A 19835-nucleotide genomic window follows, 5' to 3' on the forward strand; every position below is an offset into this window, starting at 1 on the left:
AACCCTGACTGCTGAAGTCTGCTCTGGGGAGATGATGACCCAGGCATAGTATCACTGTAAATATTTGGCAGGATAAAAACAAGGAAGAACAATAAAATTAACCCCTAAAACTACATCAACAGATATTGTGGGTGCTCTGCTTTGGTTTACCTCCCTGTACAACCAAAACCTCATTGTCTCACAGCACTGTCACGCTTGTAAACTGTAAAGCCTAAAACTAAGCCCCGGGACTCCAGCATCCAGCAATAAATCTGCAGCGTTTTGCAGCAGAACATAATTCATAGACTGGTCCGATCAACCCGCGTCAGACTACAATTTACACCACTCTGCTGTGGCGTGCTGTGGACATTACTCACCCTTCATTTCTAGACGCTCCTCCCAGAGGTTAGCTTAGTAATATCCTTACTGTGATCTGCACATATGAAGTGAGATTTGATTTCACGAGTCTTACAGGTACAGTCCATCAACATCAGTAGGAGCTAAAAAGGGAAATTTAACAGTTTTAATGTGCCTCTTTTTAAATAAAGACCTTCGCATCACCTTTCAAGTCTTGGTACTGCGTGCTCTGTGTGCTTTGGGTTGAGTCAGCGCTGCCTTTTTTGGGTGGTAAAATATTTTTATCAGTGTTTTGGCTGTGTGTGGACTTTTCACATGCTGGGAATCCCTTACATTCACGTTTTGGGGCCAGTAGCACGTCTTAAAAGGAGCTAGTGCAGCTCTTCTCTCTCTCTGCTATTTTTCCATTAATCAGCAGGCCTGCCAGCATTCCTGGCTCTCAGAGGAAACGCGCTGTCCTACTGAACTTCAGATGAGCAGCGAATGTGTGTAACAGAGCAAGAGCGAGTGAGAGAATGAAAGAAAAACAGAAAAAAAAGGGGGAAAAGCTTCTGTGCAACACTGTGCGTCACTGCTCCAGCCAACCAGACAAGGGCAACTGGAACTGAGGCAAGTGAGACAGAGAGAGCTCCTCTGTACGGACATCAACATGCCTCACACACAGACAGCTGAGACACTGCAGCTGCTCTGTTCAGTGTGTGTTAGAGAAAGAGAGCTCCCCGCCTATGATTTGGAAGCAGAAAACCAAAGGAAGGGGTGGAGCGACTCATAATAAGCAGGGGTGGATCACACTGGAGGTTTCAATGAAGGGTGGAAAACAGTGTAGTTCACTGTATGTATGTGTGAGTGTGTGTGTTCAGTTTCTATCTTAAATGCTGGTGAAACTTGCCACCCAGAGGACCAAAACTCACTGTCAAAAAGCACTAACCTGAGTGTATATGATGCAAGGCTGTGCAATAGAACCAGCGAGTAAATCAAGTTAATGGCAGTGCTGCATTGTACGCCCACAGTGGTGGCAGCTGCTATTACATAATCCTTACATTGACACCGATCTTATGTTGCATGCCGCTGCTCAGGCTGGTATTGTGCACCAATTTCATGGGTACCATGGTTTTCATTAGGCATTGTGCCCCATAAATACACTATCTTTGTCTTGTCTCCTATTCATTTCAGCCAGACTCCTATTAAGATACATGCAATTCTAACGTTATCCAACGTGGCCCAAATCTATACTACTGTAGAATTGTCAGTGGGATAGATACCATAATAGTTAAATAATGCAAGCAAAAATCAGAGCTATAAATGAAAAACATGCTCAACAGCAATAAGGAATATATGATAATGGTGTGAACAAAACACCTTGATGATACATTTATTTCTATCAGTGTTAGTAGACGGGTACAGTAGATGCCAGAGAAGGTAGATGGCGGGCTGATGCACTCATCAGCAGAAGGGCATCCTGCCAGCACAGCAGCAGCTGAGACTGTGGCTCATCAGCTGGTTAATATCTTCCTGAAATGACTTTGCTAACTCAGAAAAGACATCACACCACGTTGCATCAGCTCCGACATCCGATTCACACTAATGCAGTACAGATTTAAACACACCACTATTTTTTCCTACAAATGACACCCACAGGCTTCTAATGGGACCTTTTAGTGCTTGGATTTGGACTTCACTGCCATCGTGGCTGTAACTACAACCAGAACACTCTGATTTGAACAAAACTATGGCAGAACTAACAAGCAAACCTTCAAGTGTCTGTCATTAGAGTTAAGAGTAAAAGCACAAACATGGCCCAAACCATATTTCCCTTTAAGCCGTTGGATCTTTACAGGAATAAATGTTTTTAGTGCCACTTGGGTGTAGAGGTTTACAGAGGTTTTTTTTTCTCTGCAGTTCTTGGAGCCAGCACCTAGTGACTGTTGTTGGAACAAACAATTTTACTTGAAAGAAAAATAATATAAACGTCAGAAGTGAAGCAATAGATGCTCAATGATCTTTGCTATCAACATGTAGGTTAAAGAGTGCAGGGTTCCTGCTCACTACAGTATGTCTGCATCTGTTCAAAGCCCCTGGAGTCCAAGCTCAGCATTATCCATTGTAGCTGATGCCAAGGGCACCATTAGGCATCCTTCCCACTCTGTGCTGAGTACAGGCACACACATCCGCACACATGATTTGTGGGGATGTTACAGTGAATTTCTTGGAGACTTACCCTAACCTTAAACCATATTGTAGCTATTTCATTTCATGATTTACAAGGCAGAGTTCAGCGTTTGGTCCCCACAAAGAAGGCAAGTCCCCACAAATTGAGTGTGTAATCAGCTTTCGGTTCCCCCAGTGTGTGTAATACAGATAAACACAGGGATGATTTCCAAGTCACAGTGACTTGTGTGGCAATGAGCTTTCCCAAAGCAATGCCACAGCTAAAAATTCCTCATGTGTGATCCCATAGGGCTTATGACCAAAAAAAATAAAAAAATAAAAAAAATAAAGAGTAGCTTTGTTATTCTACACTGCTTCTGATTGTAGAGTGAGAGTGTATTTTTTTTTTGCCACAACTGGCCTATAGCAGTCTATGTTTCATCCGTCTGTGGCAAATTTCACCAAATCATCTTTAAAGATTGCACTCCTATAATGCTGGTCGACACTACAGGAACATGGACTATTTAAACTGATGCAGCAGAAAGAGAGACGCCATTGTTTTTTTGTTTTTGTTTTTTCTACATTCTTCTTCACTGTCAGAACCCAGTGCCTACATTACCCACAATGCAATTCAGCTGCTGCCGGTTTAGTCAAAGATTTGGGTGTGTTGAGCTAGTAGCAGCTAATTTGACCTCGAGCTGCTAGCTTCAAGCACAAATAAAATCAGGCTACTGAGATCTGGTGAGGTAAGTTCTTTGCCCTTCCACACCCCTGCAGTTTATCGGACTTGTGAAGTCACAAAAGAACATTTTTACAATTTACACTTTAAGTTACTCTTGATAACTTGTAATACAAACAATACACAGTCAATATGTAATATATCAAATAAAAGTAATCAACATCTCGTGCAGAGATATTCATTTTAGTGACATCAGTTATAATCCATTTATCTCATTTCTATGACACGAAATTGATAAAAAAAAAAAAAAATGCTCAGAGAAGATACTGCTGTTATTAGAGCTCTTAGTCTTACCTGGTGTAAACACTCTAACAATAAACCTCATCAGACAACAGACGTGTTTGGTTGCCAAGCTAGCATTGCTACAGAGTGCAAGGCTTAAAAGGTGATTAGGTAGAGATTTGATGGCCCCTTCCTGTGTCACCAAATGCTCTGACTCAGCTGACAGGAGCACAGACGCCGCCCTGGAGGAAGTTTCCTGGACATCTGAACTCCGTGTAGCAGCCAAGGTCAAATGTAGCAGTGCCTGGTGGAAACCCTGAGTCAAAGTGGGCGCTTCTCACAGACACAGACAGCAACCAGAGCGCACAAACCACAGAGCCTATCTGAGCAACACATGCAGCTTTTAGCTGGTGTGATGCACACGCATCTGTTACTGCCAGGGGAGGAGCAGCTCGGATCATAACCCCCTCAATTAGCAGCTTTGCAAGGAGGCTATTTATTATAAACCACCCATAGTCTATAAAGCTTCCCAGTGTTTCCCGCTGCTCAGATGACTGTAGTCAGGGGCTTTCCAGTCTGCAAAACACAGCTGCTGGAGGAAATGCTGCCTCCACGAGTAACATCTAAGCATACAAACCTGACCATGGCACAAAGATTTGCGGAAGCCATCTGTCGAACGACTCACTCACCTCACTGGAATACATTTATTTCCTCTCTTTTTTTTTCCTCACTGATTCACACTTACTGTACTCACAAACAACAAAACCTATTGTACATCAGCTCATTACATTTGTGATAAAAAAAATAAAACACTTTCAAATCCTGTCTGGCCTCCTGCAATACCAAGACTACATTCCAAACCATCAGTCATGTGTCCAGTCTTAATGGAGAGGAGTTTTAATCTGCCATAGATGGCTTTGTGGAAAAAAAAAAAAAAAAAAACCCCAAAAAAACAACCAAGTCCATATTAATCCGATCAGCTCCCAGGTGCAGAGTTTTAGGGAGGAATGATGTGTCGTAATGCACTGACGATATGGAATCCCTTTTATTGCTGTTGGTGTAATGACTGCTTCCCTACCTTTCTTGTACTTGTGAATGGGAAGTTTCTTCAGCTGATCTTTGCGCAGGCGGCTCCTGCGAGCCCTGTGTCGATCCTGGACAAACTTGGTAATCTAGTCACAGGAAAAAAAAAAAAAAAAAAAAAAAAAAAGATACCTGTCAAAATCATTAAATCCTATGCAAAACACATACACACGTACTTTTCTTGTCCAGATGCACAGTTCAAAAGAATTTAACTGTGAGCCACGTTTAAGCCTGCCACTATAATACTACTGTCACTTGCAGGTTGAAGTGTGGTCCCTGATGAAGAGCCAGTACGTGCTCAAAACCTACTTCTTCTAATGTAATTAAGTAGAATTCTTAAAGGGCATGGTTAACAGTGTTAACAACGAGAGCCCGAGAGACAAAAGTCCCTTAGAATACCAGGTATACCACTTTTCAATCATAAAAATTATAGAACTCCATTTAAGTCAAATAAATTGCTATCTGTCACAAAATCAGGAAAAACCCTGTGCTTTTCGTTAAAATGTACTTACCATGAAAACAACAATGAGGATGAGGCAGATTCCCACAATGATGAGGAAGGGGATCAGGTAGTATTCCAGTGGCAAGCTGAAGTCTGGCATTAGAACCACATGTCCCCTGGAAAAACAAGCAGAGCCAATATTAACAGGTGTGCAAAATATAAATATTGTTTGCTGCTGTCAGATTTTCTAAAGAAACTCAGTGACAGCAAGTCGCACAGAGGCTGCATTATAGCAGATTTTTAGCTCATTGTTGAGGGTGGACACAATAAGGATATTTCTTTTTAGAGTTGATCAGGCACAAAATGGTTGTTCTGTCAACATAATGACATTTCACAGCGTTATAATGGGTATGGGGCTCCAACTCCCTCAATAACATCTCTGCTTCAGACAGATCTGTAATGGTCCACACTGACAAAACTCTGAGAGTACCATGTTTGGTGTTCATTCCTCTGAGTGCAGAAGTCTTGGAAATAAGCCTGATGTATTTGGATGGTATCTGACATTACACACATACACACACACCTGATATAAAACTGTAGAAATGGGATGTTAATGCTGTCACTCTCTGGGCTCCTCCGACAGGCCGAAACATTTCATTACCAGATTATCACCTCAGCCACATAAATAACACATCACAAGACAAATCTTCTGCCTTCTTATATTACAATACAGGCTTCCTGCATTATTACAGAATAATGTTAAACTTGCAGCTGGAAATCAAAACAGGGTCAGAGAGTTTTGAACCTGAAAAAATAGTCATCTCTTCACAATACTGGCCTGACAGAACTGCTAAAAGCTCAGTGCGAAGATGAAAAACCTGTTTCCATTTATACTGGTGAGCAGAAAAACAAGATTTGGGTTTAGACTTACCCCTTGTCGTATGTATAGTCTTCTTTCAGAGAGTTGGCAGTGTCCTCGCTCACAAACACAGAAGGAATATCTATCTGCTTCATAATATCCACTAAAAAGGGAAAAGGGAAAATATGTTAATATATTATGGGAATCATTCATCAATGCCTGACTCCACTGAGTAATCTTCAAACAAAATGTTTCAATCTAGCACTAAAAATGAAAGTTCTGCTATCACAGAAAGACAAAAATAGGACTTCTGTGTAACCTACTAAGAAACATTCTTTAAATACCTTATTTGATCAGAATGCTTCAATCCTAAAAAAGGTCAAATTACTTTTTTCTGTACATTTTAATCATAAACTAATAAAAGTTTGCTCAACTTATGTTTCTTATTTTAAATCCATCTGTGATTCGGACCAGGAGATATGGTTTAACTACAACTATTACTCAAGAATTAATATGCAACTTCAAAATCAATTGTCTATCTGCTTTTTTAAACAAATTCTCACACACATACACACACACACAAAAAAAAAGCACTGATTTTGAAGCTTATCAAATATGAAGATTTGAAAGTGTCTTCTCAAAGGTACTTATGTTGCCCCCTGTTTGTTACATGCAAAAAGTGACAAGTAACTGTGTGAAGAAGGAAAAAAAAAAAAAAAGAGAGCTTGTGAGAGTGGCCAATCACTGTGTGAAGTGGGTGTACTTGTCAGGCTGCTCGAAATTGTCAAATGCAGCAGCCCCCACTGACTATGGCATCAGAAAAGCATGTGGGGAAGGGGATATACACTGCTTGACCATCCAATACTTTGGATCAAGCTTGCCAACACCTTTAGTGACCTGAAGTGACAGGATGAAGTCTCTTTCCAAATTGTATTGAACTATATAACACATCTTGTGTTTGTGCAATTTATTCCTGTGAATAACACTCATCAGGACATAAAGCTTCAAAGATAATTTGGCTCTAGAAAGACTTAAACAGAGAAAACCCCTAAACACAATCATGTCACAAAAGCTGTCTGCAGCAGGCACAATGTGGATTCATAGGCAGGGAGTGCTACGGTGCTGCAGGGCATCACATCCTTCATCAAGTACATTGTGAGACTTTCAACAGGCTCCTGAGAGTAAAAATGCCTGGCTTTTCCTCACGCTTGATGATAAAAACAAAAAAAAAGTACAAACTCTGCCAACAGACAGCTAAGTAAAATGCAAAAAGCTTCAGTGTTGGTATACAGAAGAGAAGGAGGAGGTGGTGATAACTTACAATCATTGGATCCCATGTTGATTAAATCATTGGAGTTTACATTGTGAACAATGGCTGCCCTGTACCCGGCTTTCTGAGCATTCAGGACCTGTGAGGAGACAAAACATTTAGGTCCAAATTGCTATACATATATATACATCCACTTTTACGGTGATTTTTACTAGGCTAATGCTAGCTGCTGTTATGAAACTAAACTTAAAAAAAAACAAACAAACAAACAACCAAAAAAAACAGCCTTAAGTGAAGGTGTCAGATAATGTGATCAAATCTGATTTTCACTATCTGACACAGCACCATCAAATTGCATTAAGCATGACATAGAAATGGAAACCAGTTATGTTTGGGAGGGAAAGCTTTCTCCGCTTGTACTTTTAGTCATCCTTGCACAATCAGCAGATGGACCACATCCAGTTTAAGGACATCGTCCGCCGCTAATATGAACTAATTTATGATCCGCCCTTGCAAACTGAATTCTCATCACGGCAATAAATGCTACTTTATTTTGTTTGTCTGCATCCTAATTACAACAGGAGTCTGAGAGAACAGCAGAGGCCACAGATAAGGGAACACTAGGTCTGTGGCAGCATTCAACAATATGTTTACAGTCCGTTTCCCAGAAAGTGTTTGCAAGAGACCAGATGTCTGCATTTAAAGTCCAGACAGCTTGTTCCTCTATGATAAATACTGACTGAGCTAACTACTCTAACTGAAGACTGAAGAAAGGAAGCGTTTGATGAAGCAAAGGGAAACAGGGTTTAAGAATAAAGCTACATAATCCAAGTCAAATTGTAGAGATAAAACATGGTGTTTTATTCTTGGGTGAAATCAAGAAAAATAACAAAAATGGAAAAGCTATAAAACACCACTCTAATTTTGTGCATGCCAGTGATAAACAGCTGTCACCTATATGCACCAACTAAAAGCATGTGTGCTACATGACAAATGCAGGGGAAACTGATGTCATACTCTTCAATCTGTGAGGCTGTTTTTGTGGCACCTCCACTCTAAAGAAGCTCCAGTATCCTGTATAGTCATTGTTGCAGCTGTTGGCTAGTAGCAGATATGGCAAAGGAAACAGGATGTGACAATACTGGAATTAATCATTATGTGCACAGTGGTGCAGGTCTATCACAACAATAACGGTACTGCCACTACCAAATAAACCCCTATTCTTACAGCATCCTAATTTAAAGCAAAATAACCTATATAATATAAAATTAATAGATCTAGTATGTTGCAACATTCAGAGAACAATGTTTTTAACACACCACAGTTAAATTTAACAAACAGAGGAAACATCTGGCACAAAACACTTAAACAATGAAAAAAAAAAAAAAAAAAAAGTATGCTCAATGTCCGTTTGCTGCTTCTGCAGAGCAAAGATAGACAAGACCGACATGTTTCCATGATTCTATCAATCAATATCTTCAATTAATCTTTGGGATGGCTTGTTATTTTGCCCAAACCTATCAGGAGAGTCTAACACATTTTACAACTTTACATTCTGTACAGCATGCAACCACCTCTATCCTTAGGACCTGAGGTTTGTACTACAGATAAAAGAAATTCATGATTGTTTCTGCAGGTCATCATACTGCAGAGAGAGCCTGCAGAGCTGCATCAGTCTCATCCACACTTGTTGCCATTTTTCTGTCCCTGTATCCCAAAAACAAATAAATAAATAAAAACTCCAATCAGGGGAGCTGCTGTCAGCACACACAACACAACTCTGAATTGAACAACTGTCCCTCAGCTCCTCACAATCAAAGAGTAATGCTTTTTTTTTTTTTTCCAGAGCCAGCACTTCTGTAAAATGTAGCAAATGAGTGCTGAAATAAAAGAAGGCCGCTGAGGTACCTAACTGAAAAGCACTGAACATTTCATATGATATTTAACCAAGGGTGAATATTTCCTGACACCCAAAGCTACTGAGGAAATACTGTGAATTATTAGTCAGAGCATGTGCAAGTCTTCTGTGGTAAATTAACACCTGATCCAAATCCAGACAGTGAAGGTGAGACCGTGATGTGCAGGCGGTGCCAGGTAAAAAAAAAAAAAAAAAAAAAAACAGAACTAGAGAAAAATATCAGCTCAGACTGGGTCACACTGTGAAAAATTTGAAAGTCATCTGCACTGTTAAATAAAAGAAGGTTGCTCTCACTAACCTGGGCAATCAGTGTTGAGTGTAGTGTGTTAGAGACTGTTCATACAAACGTTCTCTGCTGTAATGCATGATACTGAAATCCCTTCATATTGTGGCCTTTATGGATGAAATCAGTGAACAGTTCTGTCTTGTGTCTGTCTCTTGTCATTGTAATCTCATGCACAAGCATATGTGAAACAGTGTGTATGGCAGCCACAGCATTGTGGTCCTATGTGTTTGCTAGTGAAGGTGTATTGTGCGGCAGTATCAGTGGCTACTGTGTCATCAGGAGGCAGGCTCTTTGGACAAATGAGAGGAAGTGAGCTAGGTGGAAGATGATTTCTGTCTGACAAGACCATGACTCACTCATCACTGGTTTGTCAATATTTATGTGCGTCATATACATATGATCCATATAAAGTGAGGTCCTCCCCAAATTCAAAGTCTGACATTATTTGTATACTGTTTATAACAAGGGTGCCCAGTCCTGGTTCTCGAGGGCCACTGTCCTGCTTGTTTCCAACTATCCCTGCCCTCCCCACTGCTGATTACCTGAATGAGGTGTGTTCAGTCCATTAGAATCTGGAAGACACGATCTCAGATGAGAGTGGAAGTGAGGGAAGACAAATTAAAAAGGTATCCCCCAACTTCTGATTGGCTGAACACACCTGAGGCAGGTAATCAGCAGTGGGTAGGGCAGAGAGTTGAAAAACAAGCAGGGCAGTAGCCCTCTAGGACCAGGATTGGGCACCCCTGGTTTATAATATGTGAGTAAAGTCACAGGGAAAGTGTTCAGGGAAACAAAAAGAAAGAGGTTTCTCATAAATAGACTTTAACTTTGAAAGATGCTGGTATTTGACTCTGTGCTTTCTTCTTCCTTTTTCCTCCTACATCTCTTCCTGATTGTGACTGATAATGCTTGAACTTTTTTCGAAGTGTAAAAACTGAGAAGGCCTTCTCTTTTTTCCAACCAATTTTTCCATGTGCTGCTCTCATCAATATCCATAGAGTAAACATACGCTGTAACAGTGACACGGTTTCTAAAATTCTTTTTAAAATCCTCAGAAGAGCTATGCAAAAAAAAAGAAACTCAAGGTTTGGAAAGACATGAGGCTACCAGACCTCTGTAGCCTGCTGCTAAGAACACACACAAATCTGTACAGCTGAAAAGTAATGTAATGCTCAAAACACATGTAGACGTTTGAAATCATTTCATTTATACTGTAACAACCTTCAGAAGCCAAATTTTGGCTAGTTCTTTTTGTATGGCTATACAGGTCACTAATGTACCAGCTAATTTGTCCTGTAGCTAGTCATCATTTGTCATGGTGCTTTGCTTCTCCAACCTCCCCCGCTGGTAAAAATGTGAAATGTAAGTGCCTGGTTTTTTCTCACAATAAATTTCAGTGTCTTTTCAGTGAGGTTGTACAATAGACGCTAAGGAGCCATTTTGGCTGCAGTCTGTCTAGATGCCAGTGTGTGGTGTGTTTAACTGGGATCTGCAGAGGAATTCAACCTCTGCTGCTGGCTCACCCTTGTGTTTGTATGGGCAAAGATAAGGACATTCAATGCATTCCTGAGACTGAAGAGAGGGAGGACACAAGAGAGAGAAAAGCAGAGAGGGAGAAAAGGGAAAATGACATATGAAACCTCCTGCGGGGGAGAAATTAATAATGCAGAAGTCTGCAAAACTAGTAGCGTTGAACTGATTGATCCCTAAATATAGATACTACCAATGCACTAAAACTGGGCTCCCTGTCTCAGTTTCATCAAGAAATCTGAGGACTGCTGGTGTTGTTTTCTTCTGGAATACTGCATCCCCCACTTCAGCACCACTGTATCCTATTAATACAAAGCAACCAGCAGCGCACCACCGTCTCATAATGCATGTTTCTTAAATGCATCCTTCTTGCTGAAAATAACAGACAGTGTAGGAGCTGCTTTCAAGGGACAAAGAGAGAAAATCACAGTTCGGTGCAAAGATGTGACATCTTAATCGAAAATAGTAACCTGTCAAACGAAAGCCTACAAAGCAAGCATTTATTACATAACTAACTTCACAGTTTACATAACGTTTTTCTAACAGTTTCATTTATCTGTTGTGTTGCCTCTTTGTAGTTTAAGTTTTATAATAATGTAATATTTAATATTTTAATCTGGAGCCTGCCACAAAGTAATTGACATATATTAAAACAGGGCCTGACACTAACAATTACAGGTTATTTATGTATTGCAATGTGAAATGCAGTAAAATCATTAGACACTTTTAGCTCTGATAAGAAATGCTGATTTCCCACATTCAAGTGAAATTGCTAATTCTTTCCAGTTTAAACTAAATATTTCCAAACCATTTATTTCCACACTCATAATAGCTGAGGTAAGACAGGTTTAAACTAGACTTTATCCCTACACTGCACCTTATCTCTACAGTCCCTAATGATAAAATCAATAATAAACAGAATAGTACATAGAAATGTGCATATTATTTATTCATTTGATGAAGTCATGACATATTCTCCTACTGATCCTCATGACAGAACATTATTAGTATTACAATATCAGTGATCCTAGCCTGGTATTACTTTGTCTCAGATCAAAATCACATTTTGTGGTTATCAACCATCCCATATGTGGGAGGATTTCTGGGTCTTTCTTCTACCATCTGCAGACCATCATGCTAAGCTGTAGCACCAACAGCTTTCATTAAACCACTGAATTGTTGTAATCCCTGAGGGACCAGACATAAAAACCCAACTTGATTATATTGATGTGGAAAAATGAATAAACTGTCTCAGATAAAATGTAGATGTTCACATTTTGGTGTCTTCCTAAACTCTGTTTACCTCTCTACAAGGTTAAAGTTTCACATATTTAAACATGGCAGCTGCCCTGTACAGCTATTAGGGAGCTGGAAAAAACAAAAACCCTTGAAGCTAAGTGCCTTTCTCAAGGGCATCTTGACGTCTTCTGTCATCATGTGACAGCATGACTTGGCTCCAGAAGTTTCTAGTTGTGGGGTTTTTTTTTTTTTTGCCTTACAAAGTCCACATCATTCTTACTTTTGTACATCCAGGTTTTGGATTTAAAATAAAGTGGAAGCATAATAAGCATCTGATGCTTGTTTTGCCATCGCAGCACCCTGCAGCGTGCTGACCAAATCCTGACTTTGCTTGCAGCAGTGGTTACAACAGACACTGAGTTTATTCATGAAGCTGTCCGATTATGGCTTTTAGAAAGGCAGATTGAACTGAGTGAACTGGCTGTTGTTGTGGGAGCCCAGTGAGCGAAATTAGCAAGCAGATTTCTATCAGCATGTTAAAAAACTGTGTGGAAAATAAAACCTCAATAAAGGCAGAAATGTGCTTCAGATTAACACAGATTGTGATATAATTTTTCTGGATAATGATGATACTGTGTTATTACTAACTTATCCAGGAAATGCCAAAACTCCAGCTAATTGTGTTTTTGTGGTGGTGCTTTAAAGCAATTTGAAAGTGAGCATCCTATATTTAACTAATTCATGGGCTACACTTGTTTGTGTAATTGGCCTTTAAGAAATGTTTTGAATATCTATCTTCTGAGATTAGGAGAGGTGCTCTTACCTGCAGAAGTGTTTGGTTTCTTACTACCACTGGCCTTAACTGACTGAATAGAGCACCTCCACAATAAAATGCTGCAGCAAACACTCAAAATAATTGTTTACACATTTTTTCCATTCAATCAAACATTGTACACTAAATTCAACTAGTTTGGCCAGAAGCTGCTAACAGTTCATTTTTTCCACATACTGTATGTATTATATGTCCAGACAAACCTCCTGAACCCTAAAGTAAGTAGACTAAGGTTTACCCACCCTTCAGAGAAAGGCTGCAAGTGCTTGGAGACCAACAGCACTGGGTTGTGTATTTGTACAGAGAAGCTTCCTGTGAATGTGTAGGACTGTATGAATGTGAAGGAAGGTGCAGCTGTGAACAAAACACCTTCCACTTCAACTGCACAGTGAAAAAAGGATTTCAAATTTGTTTTTCCATGCAGGTTGTTATTCGTGTGTGTGCACGTATTTATGTGTGCAAGACCCAATTCCCATTGGTCACAAATGACTGGAGCTTAGTAAACGGTGCCACCTGGAGCTGCCTCACTTTGTGGTGCTGGACCCAAAAACGCAGCACAACAAAACTGTCATTTCTGTCTTGGTCTATTAAGCTTGCTGAGTTTTTTCAAAATTCAGCATATGAACAGTAAATAATAAATAATTTCCTAAACTTATCAATCAAGAGATACAATTAAAATGACAACGGTTACATCTGCCCCTGCTCCTTTATACTAGTATCTGCTGGTGTGCACAGAGACTGCTGATAGCATCACTAATTATTGCTGCATCACCACTGTGACTCTGTGTGTCAATAATTACTGCATCTTCACTCCTGTGTGTTTCAGTTGCCAACACTGCACAATCTCCTCATACAGTGTGGCAGCTAAAAAACATCATCTTCCCTTTGCTCCTCTTACGCTACCAACATCATCATCTTCACATATTCCTCTCTGTTGTTCGCCTTTCTCTAACCAAAAGGTCCTCTCTGCTCCTTCATCTGTTTTGCTACTTTTTTCCCTTTCCCTTTCCCTCCTGTCCTGTCCTGTGAAGCTCAAGTAGTACAAATGACCAGCATGGGGCCTGTTGCAGTCACTGGTCTTCATTTGCATAGAGCAGACTTGACCTTAGCTTTGTGTAAATAAGTCATGAGCACAACAAATCTTTCTCACACAACTTGTCCTAAAACAATGCTTTGCAGGTACAATACAAATACAAACCTTATTCTCATGTTATATGCTAAAACACTGTAACCAATGTTTTACTTGTATCAAGTGCATTTAAAAATTGTGTTTTGGCAAACGTGAAGCTGCAACTGAGGACCACCAAACTTGCAAAGCACCTATTCAACCAGTTCCTGGCAGTGACAGTAAAAAACCAAACACTTACGTAGGTAAGTCCATTATGCCCCCTGGCCTGCTGAATTCATCTATTGTTGCCATTTCTCCATTTTTTCTCTAATTTAGAGGTCTCCACTGGTGGCCCACTGTGTTCTCAGAAACCAGCACTCCAAGGCTGAGACCATATTAAAATCAGTCTAATCAGGTCAGTATGAGTCTTATTTTACTACCACAGCTATCAGATCTGTACATCAGTGTGTTTCTACCACAGTCATTTAGGAAGTCTGCAGTCAATGACAAAAAAAGATTTTTTGGGTTTTGAATCAGAGATACTACAACGGTTAGATTATTATCACCCAGTTTGCTACAGATAGCTTTAATGTGGGTGCAAGAGGTGAAAACAGGACTTTTAATTATGTCCATAAACTAATCTTTGAAGTGTATAATCACTTTGCCACTTTATTAAGTACAATGTAATGTAATGTAATGTAATGTAATGGTTGTAATGTAATACAAATGTTCTGCCCTAAAGTCTACTTTAATGATGACTACAGTGTTTCGTTGTGGTTTATACTCTCATACAGGTGTTGTTTGCTTTGGAACTGAGGTCACACATTAGTTAATGATGGCGATGGCTAATGTATATAAATGGAAAGGTCAAAGCTCTGAAACACTTAGCTATAACCTCAGGAATAGAAGGAATAGATATGTTACTAAAAACTAAACATTCTCATTTCCTCCTAACCACCAGCTTTCTCCTCCCACGCCTTCTTCTCCTCTTGCCACCCTTCCTGGTATTTCTCCTCCCCCTTCTTTCCCCTCCTCTCAGTTCCCCTCCCTCCCAAACTCCCCTTCTTTCTCTTCCTCTTTCCTACTACTTTTCTAAATTTAACCTCCTTCTCATATCTTCTCTCTGCCTTCATTACCTTTGTTATATCACCCTATCTGCCAATTACTCCAGAAATCCGCCCAGACTGTTCTTTGAAACTTCTGCCTTCATTATGTCCCGCCCATTTGTCATTAATTTCCCCCTTTCGCCTTCATCCCACCCTCCCTCCTCTCTCTCCTTGGTGTTTCAAAAGAATGCTGCAGTGACCAGAACTGGGTTTTAGTTTCAAGGTCCAGACAGCTGATTAGATAAAAGCCTCAATAAAACTGCAAACTACAGGGAGGAGCCACATACACTGATAAGACTACACAACTGCTTTTATACAATGCATTTCTGTGTTTAAAAGAGACTATATTTCTATATTTGAATTGAAGGTAAATATAACACTTTAATATTTCCTTACCTCAATGTGCTCTTGATCTACCCATTTTGCTCGTCTTTGATTTTAAAATTGTGCTTTTAATGGCCTGTTTGTAACTGTGTATTTTGTCACCACAAGTAACAGAATAAAGATATAGAAGTGTAGGGTAGGAGAGACAATTTGATCTGGAAATGAGAGCACTTCTAACCACTCTGTGTTTCAGTGGATGTGAATATGCATATTTACAGGATGTGTGTGTGTGTGTGTGTGTGTGTGCGCGTGAGTGTCCTGTGGGCACAAAGGATAAGGCTGAGCTGTTTGTTGCTACAACAAACTGCAACAGACATTAACAGGTCAGAAAAGTGACAGACCCGCATGAGATATGCTATTGACCTCTATCCCTATCACACACACACGCGCGCGCACACACACGCACGCACACACACACACGAGCTAGTCATACATTCAGTGAGCCATAGTCATGCCCTGTCATGAGACTGAGCGAGCGTGTGCAAGAAGCTGGATCATTGTTTGAATAAAGACTGAGGCCTGTGTGCGTGTGTAGCTCATGGGCTGTGAGGTCACTGCAGAACAAAAACAGGCCGCATGATAAAATGGTAGGAAGTAAGGTAAGATGGGAAATTACCAGCCACCACAACAATTGCTGACCAACCAGCAAACCGGCAAAGACACACAAGTTGATTTTTCTCGTTGGACTGATTTTAGTCAAACTGAGAAAACAATCACCACTCCCAACTAACAGAACTTTTCACACATGTTTGACTTGGTGATGATAAAGTGCAAAAGAAGGAACCTGGCATGGTTACACCTCAAGATAAGCTGAAGGACTTTACCCCTATTGTCTTTTCTTTGCTGGAATCTAGCAGCAACATTTGAATTGGATGGCTCAGCTGTCAATCAGTATCACTTTGCTTTCTGCAGCTTATTTTTGAAAAGTGTTAAACTGCTGTGTTAAAGTAATGACATTATTGTATCTAGATGATCTCGAACATATCATGTGCATTTCTTTTGATATTTTCATGACATATTAATCTGTCAAGCTGGAGTCTATATCATAACTGGACAATGTGAGAGTAAACACTTCTAGGAAATGTTACTGAATGAGAGAACTGTTTAGAGCTCGATGCCAGATCTGTGCCCCGTCACCTGGAGTTCGCAGCTTCCTGGGAGGACAAAAAGCATTTACACTGAACTGGACGTTTAGTCTGAACTGCCGCTTTGCCAGACAAGTACTGGTCTGTCTCAACAGTGTGACCTGGGTCTCAGATAGAGAATTTCCCGCCAAAAAAGCTCACATCTCTTCCTGCCACTGGGTGCTTTATACACAATAATGCTGGATAACACACTTCACTACATCTCTCTGATGACTTTATGACACATCTTTCCCTGTGCTAATGTAACACAAAGTTTTAGCATTAACCCATATCAGACCATGGTGGCTACAGTAACTTCTTACATACTGTAGATTTGCCTTAAAGTACTCAGTTTCCAGGTTATTAGCCAAAACAAATGCACCCTAAACGTGTTCTAAATATTCTTATCATGAAGGTTATAGTGTTCAGTTTTTCCTCTGTTTTGAACTGTTTTGAAGAGATGTACCTAATAAATTGAAAACAGGGTAGATTTAAATTACCCCAGATTAGGTTTATTTCCATTTTCCTCAACAGTGCTCTCTCAGTACAAAATCTCTCTTCCAAGTCAGTGCTACTTCTTTGAAGCAAAGTTTTGGCTGTTTGAGAAAAATGGATGGAGTATTAAAGATTTTTGGGCTTAGACCAGTTAAACATCCACAGTTATATCAATTAAATTTAATTTACAGAAGAGAGAAGAATAGGGATTCAAAATGAAAACAATGATAGACAGAGAGAGGGCAGCAAAGAAAGATGGAAAGCTGAACGACAGCACATAAGAGAAAGAGAAGATCGGAAAGCAATGTAGTTACTCAGAGCTCAACATGCCAGACTACATCTTACATCACTAGGATGTCATGTCTCAGTGTATATAAACCTTCGTTTGTCTGGGTGTGTTGCTGGAGACCAGAGAAAAGAATTAAGGGAGGCACAAGGCGATGTTCATTTGAGGGAGAAGGGAGGAAAAGGGTATTGAGTTTCCTGCCCAACTGCCGAGCCCCACCTCCCGATCCAGAAAGGTCAGAAAGGTCACAAATGAGGCCCCCAGCACCACCTCAAAGAATCCCAGAGTACAGGAAGTGCAAATCTTCTCCATCTTAAGGTTTATTTTCTAAAGGGGACAGCTATGGAGGCTTTCCCCTTTCTGTCCCTGTCTGTCTCTCTCCCTCTCTTACTCCCACAAAGGATGAGTGTGCCTATTAACACCCCTGCACTCGATTCCCTCCATCTCCCTCCTCCCAAATCTCTAGCACTCTCCAAACAATCAACCTCCTCTCTGTCTTACCGCAACACACACAAAATCTCTCTCACACACATAAATATGGCCTTACTCCAAGGGTGGAGGTGTTAACACTTGATGGAGGGTTAAGTGGGCGCGCATCCATTTTACTGCCCATTATAGCCAAAGATCCATTAAAACTATGCTGTTGTTCACTGGATACTAATGGCTGAATTAGTGGAGGAGAGGAGGCTATGAGGGACAGAAAATGATAGAAGGCGATGGAACGAAACAACGGGTGTGTTGGGAGTGACACCCCTGCAACACAGACACACACACAACGTGCCTTCTCTCAGTCAAGATGGAATCTATTATTCCTTTGTTTCCCTGCAGCTTCTGGAGGGGACTATTCCCAGCTAAGAGGGAGGGAGTGAATGTGTGTGTGTCTGTCTGTGTGTGTGAGAGAGAGCTTCATTCAAGGTAGATAGCTGATAGCTTGCGACAAACTAAGTGTGTGTAAGGGTAGGAAGAGAGAAAGCAACACATAACAGTAAGGATAAGAAAAAAATGTGTGTGTGTGTGTGTGTCAGAAACGGAGCAAAGTGCTTATGTGTGTGTCCATATGATGATGCTTGTAGATATGAACAATCATTAAGCCAGAGGGTAAAGCCAGTCCTCACAAAGAGGATGTTTATGTGTATGTGTGTGTGAGGTCAAGTATAAAGCAGACAAAGGAGGAAATGGGGGCAAAGGGACAGTGGGAAAAGAGAAAGATAGGTAAGGAGATATAGAAATAAAGAAGAGAAAGACCAAAATACACCCTATTGCAACACACACAGGCACAAACACACATCACCCAGGGCAATATTTCCAACTTACTGTTAAATTTAATAAATAATAAATGTTCCCATTTTAAACTACTTCTGGCCATCATCTTTAAGGGTGCTAACATGCATGTTAAATATAAACAGAAGACAGACTCTGTTGTATTAAAAGTGCTGCATTTGGCACATAGAGTAGGACCTGCAGCCAAATGATCCTAGTGGCCAAGGGTGGTACTGCAACAAAAAATATTTCACTTACACGGTCATGAAGACATTTCTTTAAAACTGTTGAGAGGATTTCTGACAGCAACAAAAAAAAAAAGGGGGGGGGGGGGCATATTGCATTTATGATACAGGTATAAAGAAAGAGAAGGAGGGAGTTCTGGCATCAAACTAAAATCTCTGGCTAGCTCAGACAGAACATCACAGTTACTTGGTTTGCATCTTATCAGACTTAGACACAGCCCACTATTATGAATTTGTAAGCAATAAAAATGTATCTAAAAGGAAGTCCGTTGAAGAGTTCTGTAAAGAGGGAGGAAAAAGAAAAAAAAAGATCTTCAATGCACAATGATATGAAAAAGAAGAAATACATTTTTAAACGGCTACTTTTACTCTTAGACTCAGCTGTCTCAGACTGAAAAACCACTTGATGTCAACTTTACTTTTAAAGTCAAAAAGGTGCTGGTGAAAAATGCACTATAGCATTAATGTGTTTTTTTTTTTTTATGAGCCATCTAGAAGAAGAACCGCTGAATGGCTGGGCTTAAAACGGTACCAGACCTCAGCAGCAAAACAGAGTAAATTTCGACAAGACAAAGCTGCTCCTTGCATAAGGTTAAATGGCAGATGTGATATAAATCTGAGAGACTGGACTACGTAATTGTATTGTGTATATATTATGCCTGTCTGACATACACAGCTATGTGAATATAGTCTGGTTATGCTCCAGCAACTTGTACACGTCACTGCTTTGTCTGTCAACATGTCTCTATGAATGTGTATGTTTCAGTGTGTGTGATGCAGTAAGACCTTATATGGATGTACGGCTGCTCCAGAGTTGGAATAGAATGAATAGACATAGTAGATAAAAATCCTGATTGAAAAAGTGAAGATTGACAAGAAATGTGACAGAGAATGAATGAGGGAGCAAACAAAAAAAAGCAGGG

At 40.2% G+C, this 19835-nt stretch overlaps 1 protein-coding gene across 2 annotated transcripts in view; it reads right to left on the bottom strand.

Moving 5' to 3' along the window:
• The window catches only part of rnf13 (ring finger protein 13), a 36369-nt gene that overhangs the window by 3121 nt on the left and 13413 nt on the right, over positions 1–19835 (bottom strand). For both annotated transcript variants that reach the window (XM_033325153.1, XM_026323313.1), the window contains 4 exons: positions 7151–7238; positions 5902–5992; positions 5041–5146; positions 4524–4617 (listed from right to left, as the gene is read on the bottom strand). In XM_033325153.1, the coding sequence (XP_033181044.1) occupies positions 4524–4617; positions 5041–5146; positions 5902–5992; positions 7151–7166 (307 nt within the window). In that variant the 5' untranslated portion in view covers positions 7167–7238. The remainder of the gene's footprint in view (positions 1–4523; positions 4618–5040; positions 5147–5901; positions 5993–7150; positions 7239–19835) is intronic.

This window comes from Mastacembelus armatus, chromosome 4 (genome assembly GCF_900324485.2).
Source record: "Mastacembelus armatus chromosome 4, fMasArm1.2, whole genome shotgun sequence".
In the NCBI taxonomy this organism is placed as follows: domain Eukaryota; kingdom Metazoa; phylum Chordata; class Actinopteri; order Synbranchiformes; family Mastacembelidae; genus Mastacembelus; species Mastacembelus armatus.